The sequence below is a fragment of the Pristis pectinata genome, chromosome 14 (assembly GCF_009764475.1).
Source record: "Pristis pectinata isolate sPriPec2 chromosome 14, sPriPec2.1.pri, whole genome shotgun sequence".
Classification (NCBI taxonomy): domain Eukaryota; kingdom Metazoa; phylum Chordata; class Chondrichthyes; order Rhinopristiformes; family Pristidae; genus Pristis; species Pristis pectinata.
In genome coordinates, this window is record NC_067418.1 from 7,112,061 (window position 1) to 7,135,808 (window position 23,748).

The 23,748-nt window shown below is 41.7% G+C and overlaps 2 protein-coding genes across 8 annotated transcripts in view; one reads left to right on the plus strand and one right to left on the minus strand.

The window, feature by feature from the left end:
- LOC127577714 (uncharacterized) overlaps positions 1–11,830 on the minus strand; it is a 50,999-nt gene extending 39,169 nt beyond the window's left edge. Inside the window, exons 1-2 of one of the 2 annotated variants that reach the window (XR_007957432.1) lie at positions 11,518–11,830; positions 9,809–10,337 (exon numbers count right to left, since the gene is read on the minus strand). Coding sequence is in view for 1 of the 2 variants with exons in the window: in XM_052029195.1 (XP_051885155.1) it covers positions 9,937–10,337; positions 11,518–11,830 (714 nt within the window). In the remaining variant the exon portion in view is untranslated. Of the gene's footprint in view, positions 1–8,831; positions 10,338–11,517 lie in introns of those variants that run through there. The other variant, XM_052029195.1, reaches the window with a different exon arrangement.
- The window catches only part of dnajc24 (DnaJ (Hsp40) homolog, subfamily C, member 24), a 56,241-nt gene continuing 44,057 nt past the window's right edge, over positions 11,565–23,748 (plus strand). The window contains exons 1-3 of one of the 6 annotated variants that reach the window (XM_052029197.1): positions 11,565–11,891; positions 15,327–15,467; positions 15,587–15,818. In XM_052029197.1, coding sequence (XP_051885157.1) covers positions 15,714–15,818 — 105 coding nt within the window. In that variant the 5' untranslated portion in view covers positions 11,565–11,891; positions 15,327–15,467; positions 15,587–15,713. Of the gene's footprint in view, positions 11,892–14,332; positions 14,460–15,326; positions 15,468–15,586; positions 15,819–23,748 lie in introns of those variants that run through there. The other 5 variants (XM_052029199.1, XM_052029200.1, XM_052029196.1 and 2 more) reach the window with 5 other exon arrangements.

Consider the following 23,748-nt stretch of genomic DNA (forward strand, 5'->3'; position numbering starts at 1 on the left):
AATTATGAAAGGGATAGATAAGATAGAGATAGGAGATTCGAACTAGGGGACATAGCCTCAAGATTCAGGGGAATAGATTTAGGACGGAGATGAGGAGAAACTGCTTTTCCCAGAGAGTAGTGAATCTGTGGAATTCTCTGCCCAGGGAAGCAGTAGAGGCTACCTCATTAAATATACTTAAGACACAGTTAGATAGATTTTTGCATAGTAGGGGAATTAAGGGTTATTGGGAAAAGGCAGGTCAGTGGATCTGAGTCCACGGCCAGATCAGCCATGATCTTATTGAATGGCGGAGCAGGCTCGACGGGCCAGATGGCCTCCTCCTGCTCCTATTTCTTATTCTTATTCACTTGTAAATAGAGAAATCACCTATCTATTTAAGGCTGGATATATCAAACTAGGAGTATCTGCACTAGTGCATCATGTTCATGGAATTTCTGTGATGGTGCACCCTCAGATAGATTCAGCTCTTCTGAAAATTCATCATTTGGGAGGTCCATCAATTTTTGCTGAAGATATAGGGAATGCCCTGGCAGAGAGAAAATACATAGTTTATATATGTTAGACTGGTAAGGTAAGAATGTTCAAGTGTAAAGATAATCATATTTTACTCACAGTTAAAATTAAGACAACATGATCAACATGTGGGATACTTACATTTAATCCCTTACTAGCCCAGAGATCCCAATCTCTCCATTCCGATGGTGACACCAAAATACTACTGTCACTGCTTCCTCCTCAGCATGCCGTTTAATAAATCTGTTTAACGAATGTGTACAATCCCTCATTTTACACATTCATTCCTTCAAGAAAACAACATTCTTTGCAGTTGTTATGCTGTTAAGTGCTTTCTGCAATTACGAATAAACAAGTTGAGGGTAAACAGTATGGATGGCTGGAAAGGTCAGGATGTGATGAAATCCACAGATCGAGAACATTAAGTGCACTTGCAATCAAAGGAGGTGTGAGGAGTGGGGTAATTGTGAAGGCTTAACAAGGCAGAATGAGCGGTTGGGTTTACAGAGGAGGTAGGGAAGCAGTAGGAAGGTGTGACTGTGATCAGTGCAACAGGATCTAGGAATATGCAACTATTCACACCTTCCTGACCTGATTAGCTCATTAAAATGCTTCTGACGTTGAATCCAGAAGTGTGCCTCAAAGCTCCTCCTTGGTTTACCTCCTTGGTCACCTTGAACATGCCCCCCTTATTGCAATAGCAAGTATCTTCCTCCCATTGGTGGGTATCCCTTTCTTACTCTTTCCTGTACTCAGCAGCACATCAAGAAACACATCATTATATCAAGCCACAGGCCTTCACCATTCCTAAATCCACCATGAAACTCTCTGGGTAACCTCCTAACTTCTTCAAATTGAATCTTTTAATAGTTCTGTAAATACTCCAATTTAGTCATAGCATGGCACAAAAAACGCCCTTCAACCCATCAAGTCCATGCCAAACATCAACCACACATTTACACAAATCCTACATAAATCCCATTTTTTTTATTCTTCCCACATTCCCTCAATTCGCTCCAGATTCTACCACTCACCTGCACGTTAGTGACATCTTAAGGTGGCTAACTAGCATTTCAATCCACATGTCTTTGGGATGTGGTAGGAAAGCTAATGCTCTGCTTTTGTTTAAGATGGGCAGCAGGAATAAATCAGGGAACTACAGGCCAGTAAGCAGTACATCAGTGATGGAAAATTTATTGGTAGGGAGCTAAGGGACAGGATTTATTTATATTTGGAAAGACAAGGAATGATTAGGGATGGTCATCATGGGAAATCATGTCTGATGAATTGATTGTTTTTTTTGAACAGGTGATCAAGAGGATTGACGAAGGGTATAGATGTTGTCTTACATGGAATTTAGCAAGATCTTTGACAACGTTCTGCATGGTAAGCTGGTCCAGAACATTAGAACACATAGGATTCAGGGTGTGGCAGCAAAATGGATACAAAATTGGCTTGGTGGTGGATGGCAGTGGGTGGTAGTGGAGGGTTGTTTTTCAGAATGAAGACCTGTGACCAGTGGTGTGCTGCAGGGATTGGTGCTGGGTCCACTGTTGTTTGTCATATATATTAATGATTCAGATGAGAATATAGGTGATATGATTATTATGTTTGCGGATAACATCAAAATTAGTGGCAGAGTGAACAGTGAAGAAGGTTGTCTAGAGTTACAGCAGGATATTGATCAACTGGGGAAGTGGGCAAGGGAATGGCAGATGGAATTTAACTTGGAAAAGTGTGACGTTATGCATTTTGGAAAGTTGCGCCAGGAAAGAAGATAGATAGTGAATGGCTGGGCCATGGGGAGTGTTGTTGAACAGAGAGACCTTGATGTACAAGTATATTGTTCACTAAAAACTGGAATGCAGGGAGACAGGGTGGTGAGGAAGGCATATGGCATGCTTGCCTTTATCAGCCAAGGCAATCAGTACGATAAAATATCTTTATTAGTCACATGTATATCGAAACACACAGTGAAATGCATCTTTTGCGTAGTGTGTTCTGGGGACAGCCCGCAAGAGAGACAGGACATCATGTTACAGCTGTACAAAACGTTGGTAAGACTGCTTTTGGAGTATTGTATGCAGTCTGGTCGCCATACTATAGGAAAGATGTGATTTAGTGGGTGCAGGAAACATTCACCAGGATGTTGCCTGGATTAGAGGGCTTGAGTTATCAGGAGAGATTGGATAGGCTAGGTCTTTTTTCCCTGGAGCAAAGGAGGCTTAGAGATGGGATGATAGATATATATATAAAATTATGAGAGGCATAGATTGGGTAAAAAGCCAGTGTCTGTCTCCTATGGTTGGGTGTCTAAAGCAAGAGGGTGTAAGGTAAGAGGGAGGTGGTTTAAAGGGATCTGATGGGTAAATTTTTCACACAAAGAGTAGTTATAAGATATAAGATAAGGTGTCTGGAATGAGCTGCCAGAAGAGGTGGTGGAGGCAGGAACAGTAACAACATTTAAGAAGCATCTTGACAGGTACTTGAATGAGCAGGGCATAAAAGGATATGGAATTATTGCATAATGATCTGCATAGATACAGTTGGCGGAAGGACCTGTACAGCTCTATGACTCTTTTAACTGGAGCACGCAGAGGAAAGTCATGCAGTTGCAGGGAGCATGTGCAAACTCCACATGGATAGCACTTGAAGTCAGGATTGAACCCAGGTAGGTCTCTGGCTCTATAACGTCAAATTTAGTTTGGATCAGGCAAGTCTGCATCATGCCAACACCAAACCGAGATATAAGGAGATTACCATAAACCAATGCACATATAACATTGCACCTTCCTCATTTCCCCCTTGCTTTGAATTCTTCTTCTGTTATTTTCAGGATCTTTGACTCCCACAGGAATGTTTTCAGGAATCAACATAACTAAACTTGTGAAATTACTTCTGAACTGGTTTGCGGGCTTTAATGGTGTCATTTACAACATTTCTTAAATGCTGTAATAGTATATATTTTAATACTTACCTTTTTTTGGAGTGCTTCTTCATGGCCTGTTTATTTTGTTCAACTGCTCACTAAAAGAAATCTGGGTACATATAATTTATGTAGTCTCTATCTGCCGTGATGTCATAAAGTTCTGTTCCAGTGACATCATGGTCAGAAATGATGGCCTCAACCTGTCACAGGGTTGCAAGACAGGAAAATAAATAAAGCAGAGGCTGAGAGACAAATGTAGCTGAATACTTTTTCTCAGTGAGTCATCAGGCCACTTTGGAGTCTCAAGTCTTTTCTCAGAAGTGGTATTTTAGATTCAAGGACTGTGGTTGTGTGTACAGATTAACTGCTAGGTTCAAGACCTGTGAGATCTAACCATATTTGTCGGGTTCAGATTGGGTTAGGTTTATATTGTGATGAAACATTTCAATTCAGTATTGGGAGCTAAAAACACACTACTGGAGGAACTAAGCAGGTCAGGCAGCAGCTGTGGAGGCAGAGGGATAGTCGAGAACCTGCATTCAGTACTGGGAATTCAGTAGCAATTTGGCCTTAACATGCCAGCCTAGATCAGTACTTCATCCACGATTTTCTTAGCATTACTGCGTTTGTCCTTTGTTCTCGATTAATAATTGGTCTTTCATCTTCAAAGAGATCAAGAGCATGTTTGACATTGTTATATTAAGGGCAATGGGCAGATCGGGTCAGGTATGGAAAAATATAACTACTTAGAATATTACAGCGCAGTACAGGCTCTTCGGCCCACAATGTTGTGCCAACATTTTATCCTGCTCTAATACCTATCTAACCCTTCCCTCCCACATGGCCCCCCCATTTCTCTATCATTCATATGTCTATCTAAGAGTCTCTTAAATGTCCCTAATGTATCTGCCCCCACAACCTCAGCAAGCAGTGTGTTCCACACACCCACCATTCTCTGTGTAAAAAACTTACCCCTGACATCCCCCTTATACCTTCCTCCAATCACATTAAAATTATGTCCCCTCGTGTTAGCCATTGTCGCCCTGGGAAAAAGTCTCTGACTGTTCACTCAATCTATTCCTCCTATTATCTTGTACACCTCTATCAAGTCACCCTCCTTCTCTCTAAAGAGAAAAGCCCTAGCTTACTCAACCTATCATCATAAGACATGCTCTCCAATTCAGGCAACATCCTGGTAAATCTCCTCTGCACCCTCTCTAAAGCTTCCACATCCTTCCTATAATGAGGCGACCAGAACTGAACACAATACTCCAAGTGTGGTCTAACCAGAGTTCTATAGAGCTGCAACATCACCTCATGGCTCTTGAACTCAATACCCTGACTAATGAAGGCCAACACTCCATACGCCTTCTTAACAACCCTATCGACCTGCACGGCAACCTTGAGGGATCTATGGACGTGGATCCCAAGATCCCTCTGTTCCTCCACACTGCTAAGAGCTTGAATCAGGTTTGGAATAGTGGTAGTTGGATTAGGATTTAATTTTATACTTGAGCAAATCTCTAGTTGTGAGTTCAAGCCACGATCCTGGAAGTTTAATAATCAGTGTATCACTTGGGGAATGCTGTCTTGTCAGAGATGTTTTTCAGATATGATTTAAGTCCCATCAACCCCCAGGTATAAGACTATAATATATGGAAACAAGAATTAGCCATTCAGCCCCTCAATAGGATCATGGCTGATTTGACATTCCTCAAGTCCACTTGCCTGCTCTTCACTTGATTCCCTTATTATAAATCTACCTGTCTCAGCTTCAGATACATACTAGTTCTCTGTCCTCACACTTCCCTGTCACAATGAGTTCAAAGACTCAAAAGCCTCTGCAAGAAGAAATTCTTCCCCAGGCAGATCTTAAATAACTCATACTACTCTTTGAAGAACAGCAGGAGATTTCTTCCAGTATCTTTGCCCACATTTATTTATCAACTAAAGTGAGTAAAATAATTTGATTGTGCATTTCTCTTATTGTTGTCTCTGGGACCCAACTTTGCATTAAATTGGCTGCTGTGCTTCTCTGTAATTACAAATAATTGATCTTACAAAAGGACTTCATTCATTCTGAAGCACTTTGAGATCTCCATATGTCAGCCACAGCTCATTTGGTAGCATTCATATCTTTGATGCAGAAGGTTGAGTGTTCACATTCATGAGAATCAAACATAAAAATCAAGCTAATACTCCAGTGGAGTACTAAGGGAGTTATATTGTTGGAGGTGTAAGCATTCTAACTGGATTATACATTAATGCTATGTTCTGTTGCTGCCTCAGATAGTAGAAAAAGATCCCATAGCAGTTTTAAAGAATAGGAATGCAATCCTTGCTGCCCTTAACCAATGTTTTATCTTTATCAACTTCACAGAAGACAGTCAGCCTTACTATTATCACTGCTTGTGGGAGGGGCCCTACCATGCAAATTAGCTTCTGTGTATTTGCCATTACAAAAATAAATATTTAGAAGTACATTAGTGCTTTGGTCTCCAAGACTCCAAAAGATATTATGTAGTGCAAGTTTTTGTAATGTCATGAGAAGGATTATATAAATCTCAACGTCAACAAAAGATCTGGTTATTAACTTCAGGAAAGGGGGCGGTGTACATGCACTTCTCTACATCAATGATGCTGAGGTCAAGAAGGTTGAGACCTTCAAGTTCCTGGGAGTGAACATCACCAACAGCCTGTCCTGGTCAAATCACATAGATGCCACGGTGAAGAAAGCTCACCAGCACCTCTACTTCCTCAGGAGGCTAAAGAAATTTGGTTTGTCCTCTATGACTCTACCAACTTTTACCGATGCACCATAGAAAGCATCCTATCTGGATTATCACGGCTTGGTATGGCAACTGCTCTGCCCAGGACCACAAGAAACTGCAGAGAGTTGTGGATGCAGCCCAGTGCATCACGGACACCAGCCTCCCCTCCTTAGACTCTGTCTTTACCTCTCGTTTTGGTGAAGCAGCCAGCATAATCAAAGACACCACACACCTGGGCCACTCTCTCTTCTCTCCTCTTCCATCAGGTAGTAGATACAGGAGCCTGAGGGCACGTACCACCATACTTAAGGACAGCTTTTACTCCACTGTTATAAGACTATTGAACGGTTCCATTATACAATGAGATGGACTATGACCTCACGATCTACCTTGTTGTGACCTTGCACCTTACTGCACTGCACTTTCTCTGTAGCTGTGACACTTTACACTGTACTGTTATTGTTTTTAACCTGTACTACATCAATGCACTCTGTACTAACTCAATGTAACTGCACTGTGTAATGAATTGACCTGTACGATCAGTATGCAAGACAAGTTTTTCACTGTATCTCGGTACAAGTGACAATAATAAACCAATACCAATACCAATCTAAGTGCTCTACCTTATCTTCCTTCTGGGAATACTGCAGCTTTCCAAACTCAATCAAATTCTCTAAAATGGAGACACAAGAGACTGAAGATGCTGGAATCTGGAGAAACAAACAATCTACTGGAGGAACTCAGCAGATTGAGTAGCATCTGTGGGGGGAGAGGAATTGCTTAGCGTTTCAGATCCTGATGCAACGTTTCTTGAAATGTCGATAATTCCTTTTCCCCAACAGATGCTGCTCAACCCGCTGAATTCCTTCAGCAGATTGTTGCTTCAAATTCCCTAACTTTAGGTAACTCCCACTTTCTTTCTTTGTGTCAGAACTGGCCATTTCTGCTAGTCATCTAAAAATCTGTCTTGATGCATATTTGACATCACAGGATATCACAAATCTTGGTGAGGCTACATTGGTGAAGCCTAGCACATGTAGATATTGCTCCTCAGAGAATTCTACTATGAGCAAGTGTCCCTGTAAAGTTGGGTAGATAAGTTCTTGGGTGATGAATCCCTCTATCCCTCCTTGCTGCCTTTGATGCCTCAAATTCCTACTGTTCCTTCCTTTGCCATCTAACAAAAGAAGTGTAAAGAAATATCCCTTGAAACTCAGGTTCAAAAGTATGGCTGGTCCTTGTTTGGACCAAGACAATGATAAGTTCTGGATCTGTGTGGTCCTGCCAAAACTGAAACTGGGCATTGGTAAGTAGATTATTGGTATTAACTGCTACAGGCGACTCCCCACAATCTAGAAAATGTAATATGTCCAAAGAGGTGGGGTGATACAAAGCGGGATGTTGTTACTGTATACGTGAAAATTGATGCTATGCTTTCTGTCAAAGAACAGCATTAAAATGAGAAATTGGAAGGGATGAAGGATATATCGTTCTGACAGTCTTTGATATGAACCATAAATTCTGTTTCTCTTTTCAGAGGTGCAGCCTTCCAGCATTTTCTGTTGTTATTCCAAGGATGTAACGCTGGGAAACACCAGAATTAATACTATGAATGCAGACAGAAGTTCCATTACAAGTGATTTGTGCCTACAGTTGGATAGTTGAAATGAAATTATGATGCAAAAAAAATCTGGCAAACTCAATGGAGTATCATATCAAATAGGTAAATACATATTTTTGGGAAATTTTCATTACTGCTATAAACAGGGATTGTCTTTGTTTCTGCCTTCAAAAAACTACATTTGCCACAATCAACAAATAAAATTAATACACATGACTGTTATTTTGCCAGACTTCTAGATATGTACCATGGAGAAATTACTAGCCTATTCAAAATATATAAAATTCTGCTGCTTTTGAAATGTCTCTATTAGCACTTTAAACCAGAACTTTATTTAAAATTCACATGACCAGGATGCAAACATTTGTCAGATATTCTTGAGAATACTTGTGTGATTTTTCAAACAGTTTCCATTGAGACACGACAACAATGCATTCTGTAACTGAAAACACTCAACGATTCAGAAACAGCTTCTTCCTCTCTTCCATCAGATTCCTTTGACCCATCCCCTGGTGGATCTGCTCTCCCCTCCTCCCTCGTACCTGCCTATCACTATCACTTACCTGCATCTACCTATCACCACTTTGTGCCCACCCCGCCTCCCCTCTTTTGTCCACCTATCACTGCACTGCTTTTCCCTCCTATAATATTGGGCTTCCCCTTTTCCTAAAGTCGTGAAGAAGGGTCCTGACCTGAAACACTGACCGTCTGCTTTTCTCCACGGAAGCTGCCTGGCCTGCTGAGTTCCTCCAGCAGAATAGTGTTTTTCATCTAGATATTCCAGCATCGGCAAACCTTTGTTTCTCTAGATTCCTGAATGGTCCATAAACCCATGAACACTACCTCGTTATTCCTTCTTTTTGCACTATTTATTTATTTTGGTAATTTACAGTCATTTTAGATCTTTGCACTGTACTGCTACTGCAAAACAACAAATTTCATGTCATTTAAATCAGTGATAATAAATCTGATTCTGAAAAGGTATCTTTTTCCAAGTTAAGTATGAGTAATTGTTGTTTGATAAATAAATGAGAAGATTTCTGTTATGTAACATACTTTATTTTCACACAAGCTGGCAGAAAATGTTCTATCTCATTTTTTGTTTGAACTGCAGTCATTGGACTATGGACTAGCAAGGTAACAGCCACAAGGAGGTAATTTCCCACAAATTTTGTTATAGCACTTTGGGGTTAGGTGTAAACAATGTGCTTGCTATAAGGACAGCTATGTGAAATAATCCAGAGCAGGGATCATTCTAATTAAATCAGGAAGCAGTTTGTACTATTGCAAAGTTTTTGATATCAGTACTATGGAAATTATTCAAAGGGAAAGTAAAAAGTCTTACCAAAACAAAGATTTTCATTAAAATATATGATCAGGAGACTGGGCAGATTAGTACTAAATCTTGATTAATTTGAATTAATAACTTAAGGACTACAGTAAAACCTATCTCTATTTTTCCATCTAGGTGGAAGTAAGTCGAACAGATGAAGTTTTTACCTTTTTTAAGTAATATAGATCGTATTTTTCCATTTCTGTTAGATATGGCGTGAACATAGCAGCCAATAATATTTTCAATAAACTGACATTAAAAAAATTGCCATGAACTACACTGTGGTCCCATTTCCCTGAACATTACCTCGTTCTCATTCCCTACCACATCCTTTATCCCTCTTCGCCTTCCCAATGCTTCATGTTTACAAGCTATCCTGTTTCTCCTATCCGTTACATGCATGGTTATTCTTCTATCATCAACCCACACCTGACACCCCCCTCTCCTGAACACTTTCTTAAACTAGTACAGGCCATACCCAGGAACAAACGGGTTCCATTTTTACAGGCGTCCTTTAGTCGATTTTTCTCTTAAGTCGGAAAATATACAAAAATCATTTGATATGGTAACCATACTTCCACAGTATCATAATGAATGGCATCAAGAACACATAAGACTGATAAGAAAAAAACACTTACTGAAAGTGGAGAGCAAGGGGAAACTAGTACTGTCATTCCTTGGAACCAATGTTTGTACATACATCGGACTTTTCAATTTAATATTATGGGAGCTTGTTCATGTTTAGGGGTGTCTGCAAGTTGGGCGTTCATAACCTGGGGACAGCCTGTATGTGTTCTTCCCACCCTCTATCCAGTAAATTCAACCTTCCTGCCAAAAAGTCCTCCAAACCCCATCTCCTAACCTTAAACTCCCTGTACCATACCTCCTGCCTAATGATACACCCTCTTAACCTCAACCCATGCACAATCTCATCTCCAAACAAAACCCTCGATTCCAAGCCCATTCCATACTCTATTCCTAGGTATGCAGCAGATCTTGAACTGCCTCTCCTCTTCTCACATCCTAGAATCACACAACAAAAGAAGATATTCAACCAATCACGCCTTTGGCAATTCTGTTCAAGATCTGGAGACACAAGAGACTGCAGATGCTGGAATCTGAAGCAACAAACAATCTGCTGGAGGAACTCAGCGGGTCGAGCAGCATCTGTGGGGAGAAAAGGAATTGTCAACATTTCGGGTTAAAACCCCCTTTCTCCAGCAGATTGTTTGTTGCTCTGTGAAAGATCTATCCAGTTATCTCACTTCCTTACTATTCCCTCTTAACATTGTCCAGACAGTTCCCAACCCAATCACAGAATCATAGAACAGTACAGCAAAATACAGGCCCTTTGGCCCACAATGTTGTGCCGACCTTTAAACCTCGCTAAGACTATCTAAGCCCTTCCTACCACATATCCCTCTACTCTAAATTCCTCCATATGCTTATCTAGCAATCTCTTGAATTTGACCAATGTACCCACCTCCACCACCACCCCAGCTAGCACATTCCACGCCCCAACCACTCTCTGGGTAAAGAACCTTCCTCTAATATCTCCCGTGAACTTCCCACCCATTATTTTAAAGCTATGCTCTCTTGTATTGAGCATTGGTGCCTTGGGAAAGAGGCGCTGGCTGTCCACTCTATCTATTCCTCTTAATATTTTCTACACCTCTATCACGTCTCTTCTCATCCTCCTTCTCTCCAAAGGGTAAAGCCCTAGCTCCCTTAGTCTCTCCTCATAATGCATACTCTCTAAACCAGGCAGCATCCTGGTAAATCTCCTCTGCACCCTTGCCAATGCTTCCACATCCTTCCTATAATGAGGTGACCAGAATTGGACACAGTACTCTAAGTGTGGTCTAACCAGAGTTTTGTAGAGCTGCATCATTACCTCGCGGCTCTTAAACTCGATCCCACGACTTATGAATGCTAACATCCCATAAGCTTTCTTAACTACCCTATCCACCTGTGAGGCAACTTTCAGGGATCTGTGGATATGAACCCCCAGATCCCTCTGCTATGTCAATTCTCATCCAGCCTCCCATGTTCTCTATGGTATTGTACACCTTGTCCATACCCATCCATAATTCTACCACACAATGAGACCGTTCAGCCCATCATACCAGTGCTCAGCTATTCACAACAGCCCTGCTGATTTTCCACTAGCCCCACTTTGCCCTCGTTCCATGCTCCATTTCCCCCACACCACCTCTTCCATTCCTTTGCTTTCTTACATCCCGTCAGAAAAAAAATCCCAATAACACTGGCCCCCCACCCCCACCTCACGACACGTCCCTCATCTCCCACACCCCGCTGCGATCTCCAACCCTCGCTATTGACCTACCCCTCCAGGACATGAGCGCTGTGCGCCTGCGCAAGCGCGGAAGGTCGATCACGTGCCCCCTGCCCGGCTGGACCAACGGCACCGGGCGCGCGCCGCGCTCCAACGGCCGTTCCCGCCGCCGCCGCGCTCCAACCGCCGTCCGTTCCCGCGTTCCGGCGCCGTCACCTCCCGCCGCCTGACGCTCTGAAGTCTCCCATCCTCGTCCGATCCACGAGTCGGTTCCTTGGAGCGTTGGAGGCCGGGCCGCGGGTTCCCGGCCGCCGGAAGGTTGCAGCGAGATGGCGAGGACCGAGCTGCCGCGCGTTGCCCACATTTAGCGTGCGAGGAGTTGGAGGGATGAGGAAGTAAGCGGGCGCTGAATCAACAGAACGCACGTAAAGATAACATAACATTTCTTCCCCCCCCCCCCGTGTATTGGTTTATTATTGTAACTTGTACCGAGGTACAGTGAAAAACTTGTCTTGCATACCGATCGTACAGATCAATTCATTACACAGTGCAGTTACATTGAGTTAGTACAGAGTGCATTGAGGTAGTACAGGTAAAAACAACAGTTCAGAGTGAAGTGTCACAGCTACAGAGAAAGTGCAGTGCAATAAGGTTCAAGGTCACAACAAGGTAGATCGTGAGGTCATAGTCCATTCATTGTATAAGGGAACTGTTCAATAGTCTTATCACAGTGGGGTAGAAGCTATCCTTGAGCCTGGTGGTACGTGCCCTCAGGCTCCTGTATCTTCTTCCAAATGGAAGAGGAGAGAAGGGAGCATGACCCGGGTGGGTGGGGTCTTTGATTATGCTGGCTGCTTCACCAAGACAGGGAGAGGTAAAGACAGAGTCCATGGAGGGGAGGCTGGTTTCTGTGACGTGCTGGGTTGTGTCCGCAACTCTCTGCAGTTTCTTGCGGTCCTGAGCAGAGCAGTTGCCGTACCAAGCCGTGATTTAACTTCCTAAATACCTCCTATTGAAATACAACCGCCCTTTCCATGCGGATGGACGTGGAAGCTATTTACTGAATGGCAGGATCCCACAATGTCCAGATGAAGTGTCTTGACCCGAAACGTCGACTGTCCATTTCCCTCCACAGATGCTGCTTGACCTGCTGAGTTCCTCCAGCATCTTCTGTGTTGCTCTGGATTCCGGCATCTGCAGTCTCTTGTGTCTCCCACAATGTGTGTCAGTGGAGCACAGAACTTCTCTCCATCCCATTTCCTTTTTCTAAAGTTATCTGTTTGTTCAAAGGATGTGGATATTGCTGGCGACTTCTATCATTTACAGTTCATCCTGAACCAAGGAGGTGGTTAGGAGTCCATTGCATCAGTAGGTCTGGAGTCACATGTGTTGCCAGCCACAAACAAACTGCTGGAGGAACACACTCAAAATGCTGGAGGAGCTCAGGCAGCATCTATTGGAGGGAAATAAACAATCGACGTTTCGGGTCAAGGCTCTTTATCAGGACTGCTGGGAGAACTCAGCGGGTCGAGCAGCATCTGTGGGGTGGGGTAATGAATTGTTGAAGTTTTGGGTTGAAATCCTCTATCAGGACTGGCAGGGGAGATGGCATCTGATGCAGGGTTTCGACCTGAAGTGTCGACAATTCCTTTCTCTACAGATGCTGCCTGACCTGCTGAGTTCCTCCAGCACTTGTGTTTGTTTCTCCATATTCCTGCATCTGTAGTCTCTCGTGTCTCTACCCAGAGAGTGGTTGGAATGCGCTGTCTGGGGCAGTGGTGGAGGCAGGTACATTGGTCAAATTCAAGCATATGGAGGAATTTAAACTGGAGGGATATGTGGGAGGAAGGGGTTAGATAGTCTTAGGAGAGGTCTAAAGGTCAGCACAACATTGTGGGCCGAAGGGCCTGTATTGTGCTGTACTGTTCTATGATGTATGCCAGATCGAGTAAGGGAAATAAGGGTGGCAGATTTCCTTGCTCCAGGATATTGGTGAACAGAATGGGTTTTAATGACACACGGGTAGTTTTCCTTTTAAATTCCAAATTTAATTCAATAACTTGAATTTAAGTTTTCCCGCTGCTGTCACTGGATTTGAAATTGTCTTGGGATCAAGGTCCAAAACTCTGGCTGCAAGCTTAAGTTAACCACTACACTGCTGTGCTCTCTGTATGTTTTTTATCCAGCGCTGTTCTTGAGTTAGTACTACACCCAAAGGTGGCTCCCCTGACAGTGCAGTATTCCTCAGTATTTCCCTGGAATGTCATCTGAGATTATGTGTTAGAATCATAGAACATAGAATCCTAAAGTGTCATTTGATTCTGTTTTCTGACTGCAACAAGAGTGCCATTGTCTCAAGGAAAACTCTGCATTTTATTTTAATTATTGCAAATCGTATTCTGAGTAAATAGCAAGGTATAATTTTGAGATGTGTGTGTATCAATGGGTTCAAACGAAACATCAAATCGGCTCAGAATCAATTCTTTCTTGGTAACACCAAATGATGTTTCATTGCATTACAAGTGCTATATAAATGGAAGCTTTGATAAGGAGAACTGTTTTGAATTGGTGCTCCAGTTTCCTCCCAAAGATGTGCTGGTTGGTAGGCTACAGTAAGTTGCCCCTAAAATGGGTGAATGATAGGGGAATTGGGGTGGAGTTGATGGGCATGTGAGGGAGAATGGGTTGTTGGGTATTAGAGGAAGTGGGATTGATGGATTTGCTCTGAGACCTGCCATAGATTTGATGAGCTAAATGGCTGCCTCCTATGTCATTTGTGAATGTCACAATTAACTATTTCTTTGAATTTTGCAGATTAAATATGCATCATCCAATCTGGTGGATCTATTTGCACCATTTGATTTTATCAGAGCTACAGATGAAATTACTTTATTAACTATTACAACTTGTTTTATTCACCTGCTGCCTATTTAGTTGAATTAGAAACTAAACACAAAAGTCATGGAAGATGATGAAGTAATAATTGCTGAAAGGTGAGCAGAATAGTCACTAGAACTGTCCAGATTTGCAAGGGAACATAAGTTCCTTATTTCTCCCATGAACCACTAATGACAGTATCACTATTAGTAGGGGGACTGACAAGTGAGTGGAGTAGCTATATGAATATCACATTATACAGGAAATGAAAGACTATCTAGTACTTTTTATTTCAAATTCCATACTTATTTAGTTACTTGAATTTAAAGCCTCCAGCTACCATGGTGGGATTTGATGAGCTTGTGTCTCTGGATCAATGGTCCAAAACCCTGACTGTTAACCCAGTAACTTTCCTTCACCGCTTATACAGACCATAAATGTATCTAAATTAAAGGACGTAAAACAGAAACTGCGTTAAAATCAGTCATTAAAAAAATCACCTGAATTATTTATTTGATTAAAATCTCCATTTTTCTTTTGTGTATTTCCAAATACCTTTTGTTTATTGCCTGCCTTTTTCATTAGTCACCCCACTAACCAGAGCATCTCTCAAACAACCGTAATGAAAATAGAAAGCAGAAAATGCTGGAAATACTCAGCAGGTCAGGCAGCATCTGTGGAGAGAGAACAAGACAGAATTTGTGAAGATCCTTGGCCTGATTAGAATTCTTGCACCAATTGGGAACTTCACCATTTTGGAAGAAAGACTAATTATTTTATAATGACATAGAAAGAAGCCATTCTGTCCACTGGATTCATACAGGCTTCCAGGAAAGCAATCCCATTAGGCCAATCCCCCCCTCATCTCCCTGTAGCCTTGTAACTTATTATCCCTCAATTCCATTTTAATTCTATTTGCTATCAACTACAGGGTAATTTAAGGTAACCAGTTAACCTACCAGAATGTCTTTGGAATGTTAAAGGAAACTGCAGCACACAAAGGAAACTCGCAGTCACTGGGAAAACGTGCAAACTGAAAGACTGACAAAATCAGGATTGAACCTGGGTCCTTGGAACTGAGAGGCAGCAACGCTAACTGCTGTACTACTGTGCCATCCCCTGAAGTAATTTTCCTCCATAATCCATTCCTCTATTCCCTTAACTATAACTGTATTTGGTAATGATGATAGCCTATTTTTATTATTTTGCTCATTATCATTCTTTTCCATGTCATTTACTTCAGGTGCATTCATGTTTCTCTACGCTGATTATACAGACTAAATGCACAGAGCCAAAATCCATTATCACAGTTATTTTTCTCCCGGGAGCAAAATTTCAAATAGGTGCACGTGAAAAGCACCAATAGCAGTATGAGTTCAAATATTCTTCAAAAAGACTGGTACGAAATTCTGGGATCAGATCCATCAGACAGTCCACTGGAGCTGAGACAGAATTATCAGAGACTGATCCTCTTGGTGAGTTTATTTTTATGCATTTAATAACAGTAAATAGCATTGATCTGTTTATTTCTAAATTGTGGCTTTGGTTGACAATGTATTGCGTCAAATCAAGGTGGATTCATCTCACCACCCATAGTCTTTGCCCATCAGAACTTATCTGGATTCTGAGAGTTAATCAAGTTGAGGAAATGGAGCAAGGCCTCAGTGGCGTTTAGGCCTTGGGCAGTATTCTGCTAAGGCCCTGCTGCAGAACACTGACAGCCTTTGACAGGAGGCATAGTTGGGACTGAAACCTTGTTCTTGTCCAAGTTTTTTTAACTGTTTCTAAATCATATTTAGAGGCTTTTTGAAAACTTCAAAAATTGTTATAATTAGAAATAAAAACATGAAAATGACGCAGTGGTGCAGCTCCTAGAGCTGCTGCCTCACAGTTCCAGTCACCCAGATTCAATCCTGAAACTGTCCATGTGGAGGTTCCATGTTCTCCCTTTGATAGCATAGGTTTCCTCCAGGTGCTTCTTTCCAGCCCACCACCCACCACCCCCACCCCCCCCCCCCCCCCCCCCCCCCCGCCCCCCGGCCTTCTCCTATCAGATCTTCCCTTAGTTTATCTTCAAACCTAATTATTCATTTTTCCAGAACACTGATGCTAGCCAAATTCAAATGAAATCCATCCCAACTCTCTCCACGCAATTCTTGGCTATAGTCTCATGAATCAAAACAATTTTTTTCCTCCACAATGCTCTTTGAGTCATGCATTCAACTTTGTGATCTGTTTGACCCTGTATCAATTTGCATGTCTCTGAGTTAGTAATCCAGAGAATATTACCTTTGCGATATTGCTTCTTAATTTAGATACGAGCTCCTTGTACATCATAAGTTGGACCCTTTTCTTGATTCTACAGTTGAACACCTGGATTCTTAAGTTCTAAATTCCCCTCCAAACTCAAGGAAATACTATTAACCCTGGTATCAGGGAGGCAACACAGACTTCAGGACACATGCATAAAACAAGAAAACAGTATCTATCCCCTACTTGTACCTGAATATTATGACGTTCATTTTCATGAACCACCAAACTCACCCATGCCACCCCCATCTCTGAACAGTCTCCTGTAGCCATATCTTTCTCGAAATGTGGTGTCCAGAATTAGACATAATACTCCACATGGTCTAACTAATGGTTTGTACAAGTTAAACATAACTTCCAAGTGTTTGTACTTTTGCCTGAATTAATGAATCCCAAGATCCCATATGCTTTATTAGCCACATTTCAATATGATACAGTTTAAATCCAGGTTACTATCTAACCTATAAGAAATAGGAATGGGAATAGGCCATATGGCCCCTTAACCTTGCTCTGTTATTAAATAAGGTGATGATCTTGACCTCAGCTACATTTTCCTGCCTGATTTTCACCATAACCCTTGAATATATCTATCTGGGCTTGAATATATTAGATGTCTAACCAGGTTGAGAACTCACAGATTGACAGTGCCTTGGGTAGACAATTCTAAAGATTTGTGAGAATTTCTTCTCTTCGTCTTAAAGAAGTGATGACTCTTATTCTGAAATAATATTCCCTTGGTCTAGAATCTCTTATGAGGAGAAAGCCTGTTGAGCCCCATCAGAATTTAGTATGTTTAAATGTTGTATATTTTCTAATTTTCTTTTGAAGGAACCCTTCTTAGGCAGTGATTTCCAGATCTTAACTACTCTCTTCAAGGAGAAACAAGTGTCTTTTTCCATTGCCTTTATCTTTTGCCCAAAATTTGTCCTTGAGCCATCTGCTCCTGGGAATAGCTTCCCTTTATTTAACCTATCCAAACCAGTTATGATCTTTTATACCATTATCAAGCTTCCTCTCAATCTTCTCTTAGTCTTAACTAAAGAGAACAACTCCAGTTTCTCCATTCTAACCTTATTGCTGAAAACACTTATCCCTGGCACCATTGCAATCAATCTTTTCATCACCCTCTATCGGACTTTTACATCCTTCCTAAAGTGTGGTGACCAAAATGAAACAACAGTCCAGCCATGTTGCAGCGGTCTTCTGTCTTGCCATTTTCCTGCATGATCTCAATTTTCCTTGATTGTCTTAGCATCCAGAAATCCATCAATCTCTGTTTTGAATGAACTCTGACTAGCCTCCATATCCGTCCCTGGTAAAGAATTCCACAGTTTCAGCACCGTCTGCATGAAAAAAAATCTCCCAAACTCAATTCTAATGGCTTATTGTTTTGGGACTGTGCCCCCAGTTCTAGACATCACAACTGGGGAAAATATCCTCCATGCATGCAACCTTTCAAGCCCCGTTTTGTTTTTTGAAAAAAAATCTATGTTTCTACAAGATTTCCTCTCACTCTTCCAGGCACCAGAAAATATAGTCCTAATCTCTCTTCATACATGATTCCTGGAACCAGTCTAGTGATTATTTGCAGCACTCCCATGACATGTATGTCTTTCTTGGATAAGTGACAAAACTCTACAAAATACTCCAGGTGCAGTCTTGCTAAGAAACTATATAATTGTGGTGAGGTGTATTTACTCGTGATAGCAAATCCTCTTGTAATAAAGGCCAACATACCATTTATATTCCTAATCACTTGCTGTGCCTGCAAGTTGACTTTCGCTAACAATTGTGTCCCTTTGAATATCAGCATTACCCAACATGTCACCATTTTAAGAAATACTCTTGCATCTCTGTTTCAATATACCAAAGCAGTCAGCTGCATGGTTTTCCAATGATATATTGCACCTGCCACATTTTGCCTAGTCATTCAGCTTATCTAAATCCCCTTGAAGCCCCTTTACATCCTTCTCCCTACATAGAACAGTACAGCACCAGAACAGGCTTTACAGCCCACTATTTCCTTGCCGATCATGATGCCAATCTAAAGTAATGCCAATTGCCTGCACATGGTTCATATCTTTTTAGTACCTGCCTGTTCACGTGTCTGTCTTAAACGTTGCTTCTACCACCTCCCCTGGCAGTGCGTTCCAGGCACCTATCACTCTCCATGATTTTTTTAAAAAAACTTTCCTCGTAAATCTCCTTTAAACTTTCCCCCTCTCACCTTAAACCTATGCCTTCTAGTATTTGACTTTTTTTACCCTGGGGGAAAAAGACTCTGACTGTCTACCCTATCTATGCCTCTCAAAATTTTATATATTTACATCAACTCACCCCTCAGCCTCCGGCACTCCAGGGAATGCAATCCAATTTATCCAACCTCTCCTTGTTAGCTAATACACTCCAACCAGGCATCATTCTGGTGAACCTCTACTTTCAATCACACCCAGTTTTATATCATCAAAAACATGGAATATTGAAATTTGAACCCCTCAGCTAAATCTTTGATATAGATTGTGGATTGCTGGGGCCCAAGCATTCATCCCTGCAGTACTCCACAGTCACAACCTGAGAAGGATACATTTATTCCTTTCGTTTTCTATCCAAATACCAATTCTCAGCTCGTGTAAGTATACTCCGTGTTCTCAAATCATGTTGACCAAACCAAGCTCCAACATGTGATCTTATTGAAAGTTTTTTGAAAATTCAGCTGTACCATCTCTACTCTGTTATCAATTCCACTAGTCGCATCCTCAAAGGATTCCAATAAATTAGTCAAACATGATTTTATGATTTTTCCTTTCGTAACTCCATGCTGACTCTGCTCAAACCTATTATTCTTTTCAAGGTATCCTGCTATTACATCCTTCATTAGAGCTTCCAGAATTTAGTCTACTCCTGACATCACACTAACAGGCTGGTGGCTCCCTTTTTGTTTTCCTCTCACTCCTCTCTTAAGCAGTGTTGCTGTATCTGCTACACTCCAATTCACAGAAACAATCCCAGAATCAATAGAATTTTGGAAGATGATAACCAAAGCATTCACTAGCTGTCTAGCCACCTCTTTCAAAACTCTGAGAGGCAGAATATCTGGTCCTTGTGATTTATTGGCTTTCAGTCTCACCAACTTCTCTGGTACATATTTCCTTCAGTAGCTTAAACTCATTAGAGACACAAGAGATTGCTGTCGCTGGAATGTGGAGCAAAAGAGGGAGCTGCTGAAGGAATGCAGTAGGTCTGGCAGCATCTGTAGAGAGAAATGGGCAGTTGACGTTTCAGGTCAAGACCCTTCATCTAGACACGAGACCAGATGAAGGGTCTCAACTTGAAACGGTGACTGTCCATTTCCCTCTACAGTTGCTGCGTGACCTGTTGAGTTCTTCCAGCAGGTCCTTTATAAGCTCCATTAGACCCTTGTTTCCCTGGTATTTCTGGCAAGTTCTGTGTCCTCCATGAAGGCAGACACGTAATATTTTAATTCCTCTACCATTACCCTATTCTATTATAACTTCTCCTGTCACTGCCAGATCCATACTTGCTCTTGCTAATCTTTTCTTTTTTCACACCTCTGGAAGCTCTTATGGTATGTTTTTATGTTACTTGCCAGATTACTGTTATTTGAACAGAACATCGAACATTACAGCGCAGTACAGGCCCTTCAGCCCAAGCTGTTGCACCGACATTTTAGCCTACTCTAAGTTCAATCCAACCATTCCCTCCCACATAGCCCTCCATTTTTCTATCATCCATGTGCCTATCTAAGATTCTCTTAAATGTCCCTAATGTATCTGCCTCTACCAGCACCCCTAGCAGGCATTCCAAGCACCCACCACTCTGTGTGTATATATAAAAAAAATATCTGATATACCCCCTGTACTGTCTTCCAATCACCTTAAAGTTATGCCCCCTCGTGTTAGCCATTTCCATCCCGGGAAAAAGTCTCTGGCTGTCCACTCGATCTATTCCTCTTATCATCTTGTACACCTCTCATCCTCATTCACTCAAAAGAGAAAAGCCCTAGCTTGCTTAACCTATTCTCATAAGACATGCTCTCCAATGCAGGTAGCATCCTGTAAGATCTCCTCTGCACCCTTTCTAAAGCTTCCACATCTTTCCTATAGTGAGGTGACCAGAACTGAACACAATATTCTAAGTGTGGTCTAACCAACGTTTTATCGAGCTGCAATATTACTTCGCGGCTCTTGAACTCAGTCTCCTGACGAATGAAGGCCAACATTCCATATGCCTTCTTAACAGCCCTATCAACTTGTGCAGCAACTTTGAGGGATTTATGGACCTGGACCCCAAGATCCCTCTGTTCCTCCACACTGCTAAGAATCCTGCCATTAATCCTGTATTCTGCCTTCAAATTCGACCTTCCAAAGTGAATTACTTCACATTTTTTTGGGTTGAACTCCATCTGCCACTTCTCAGCCCAGCTTTGCATCCTATCAATGTCCTGTTGTAACCCTTGACAACCTTCTACACTATCCACTACCACCAACCTTCATGTCATCTGCAAACTTACTAACCCCCCCCCCCTTCTACTTCCTCATCCAAGTCACTTATAGAAATCACAAAGAGCTGGGGCCCCAGAATTGATCGCTGTGGAACACCACTGGTCACTAACCTCCAGGCAGAATATGCTCCATCTACAACCACCCTCTGCCTTATATGGGCATGCCAATTCCGAATCCACACAGCCAAGTTTCCCTGGCTCCCAAGCCTCCTGACCTTCTGAATGAGCCTATCATGGGGAATTTGCTATTTTGTATTTGTTATTTTGCCTTAATGAATTTCTTGGGCCATCTTTATGGTGTTCTGGCCTGCTGATCTTTCTGATATTTTTAAGTCTTGAAGTTAATATTACCTTTAACTACTGTCAGCCACAGACAGACCATGTTTGCAATTGGGATTTTGTCCCTTCAAAGAATATAATTTTTCTATGAGTTATGGATTATTTCTTTCAATGCAAGTTAATTGCCTATTCACCATCAGACTTTTTAGTATAATTTCCTAGTCAATCAGAGTCAGTCCCCCCACCCCCCCCCCACCTTCAGAGTTTCCTTTGTTCAGATTTAAGACTAGATTCAAATTCTATGTAAAATTCTATCATACTGTGGTCACTCTTCTCATAATCAAATATATCATGCATAGAATAATTTAGCACCCAATGAGAGTATGATATATTATTTACATATCTTTGATCTTAACTCCAGGCATTATTGTCTGTTGACAGATTAGCAAGCCTGCAGTGTGTTCATGTGTTAATTGTTTTAAGCATGAAAGTAGTGCCTGATTTGTGGTGTTTTCAATGAAATGAGCCAAATATAAACATTGGTTAATGATCCCAAGGTTTGATAAGTAGCTTTCTGCCTTTTAATAATTACAAGCTATTCTCCCTCATGTTACTGTAAGCTTAGGAAATATCTGCTGAAGGGCAGAATTCAATTATTTAGGCAACTCTGACGTGGCAGGAGCACTGCAACCTTTGTGCTTACCTGGTTAAGATGAGGCTCTTTAAACCCCTTGAAGGGTGAAACTATGTTTCCACATCAATGTGGGATTTTGAAATACTTTTAGCTTAGAATACAACCAATATACTTTTTGTTCCTTCTGTGGAATAGTTTACATGTTCTTAATCACAATAAATTTCTCTATGCTACTTCATATGACCAAGCATGTTAAAGCTACACTTTGTTTCTAATCAGTTAATTGACTTGTGTTTATTTAGTGCCTCAGTCCGGAGTAAATGTGCTTTAGTCATAGAGCAATACAGCATGGATACAGGCCCTACGGCCCAACGAGTCCATACCGATCATGATGCCCACCCAGCTAGTCCTAATTTCCTGCATTCAGCCCATACTCCTCTAAGCCCTGCCCCTCCAGGTATCTATCCAAGTGCTTCTTAAATGATACTATTGTATTATCACCAATAGCCTGTCCTGGTCCAACCACATTGACGACACAGCCAAGAAAGCTTACCAATGCCTCTACTTCCTCAGGAGGCTAAAGAAATTTGGCATGTCCCCTTTGACCCTCTTTAAGTACACCATAGAAAGCATCCTATCTGGATGCATCACAGCTTGGTATGGCAACTCCTCTGGCCTGACTGCAAGAAATTACAGAGAGTTGTGGACACAGCTCAGCACATCACGGAAACCAGCCACCTCTGTCTACACTGCTCACTGCCTCAGTAAAGCAGCCAGCATAATCAAAAACCCCATCCACCCTGGACATTCTCTCTTCTCCCCCCTCCCATCAGGCAGAAAGCACAAAAGCCTGAAAGCACGCACCACCAGGCTCAAGGACAGTTTCTATCCCGCTGTTACAAGATTATTGAATGTTTCCCTAGTATGATGAGATGGACTCTTAACCTCATAATCTACCTCGTTGTAACCTTTCACCTGTCCACCTGCACTGCACTTCCTCTGTACTGTAACACTTTATTCTGCACTTTGTTATTGTTTTACCTTGTACTACCTCAATACACATTGATCTATGTGGACAGTATGCAAGACAAGTTTTTTTCACTGCACCTTGGTACATGTAACAATAACAAACCAATTTATCTGCCTTAACCACTTCCTCTGACAGCTCATTCCATATATTCACCACCATCTGCAAGAAAAAGTTGCCCCCCAGGTCCCCTGTAAATCTTTCCCCTCTCACCCTAAATCTGTGCCCCCTAACTTTGGACTCCCCTACCATGGGGAAAAGGCTGTTACCGTCCACCTTATCTATGCCATTCATAATTTGCATGCAATGAATTGTTGTTCTATAAGCAAATGGAGAATATTTGCAAACAACAAAAATAATGATAAGATGTAAAGCCTAGTTTTTTCTTGGTGGTGATGTGGAGGTGGGGTTGTTGGTTGGGAACCTGCTCCTCTTTAAATGGTGCCACAGCCCTTTGACTGTTCAGCTAAATAATTAGGCAGGACCTTCATTTAATAGATCACGGGAAAGCAAAAGTTTGGATTTATACAACTTTTTTTTGATATCTCCAGTGAATGTCACAGGTAATCAGTACTTTTCAATTACATTCATGATATATGGACTTGTTTTTGAAAGTTCAGTCTTTATTTTAGA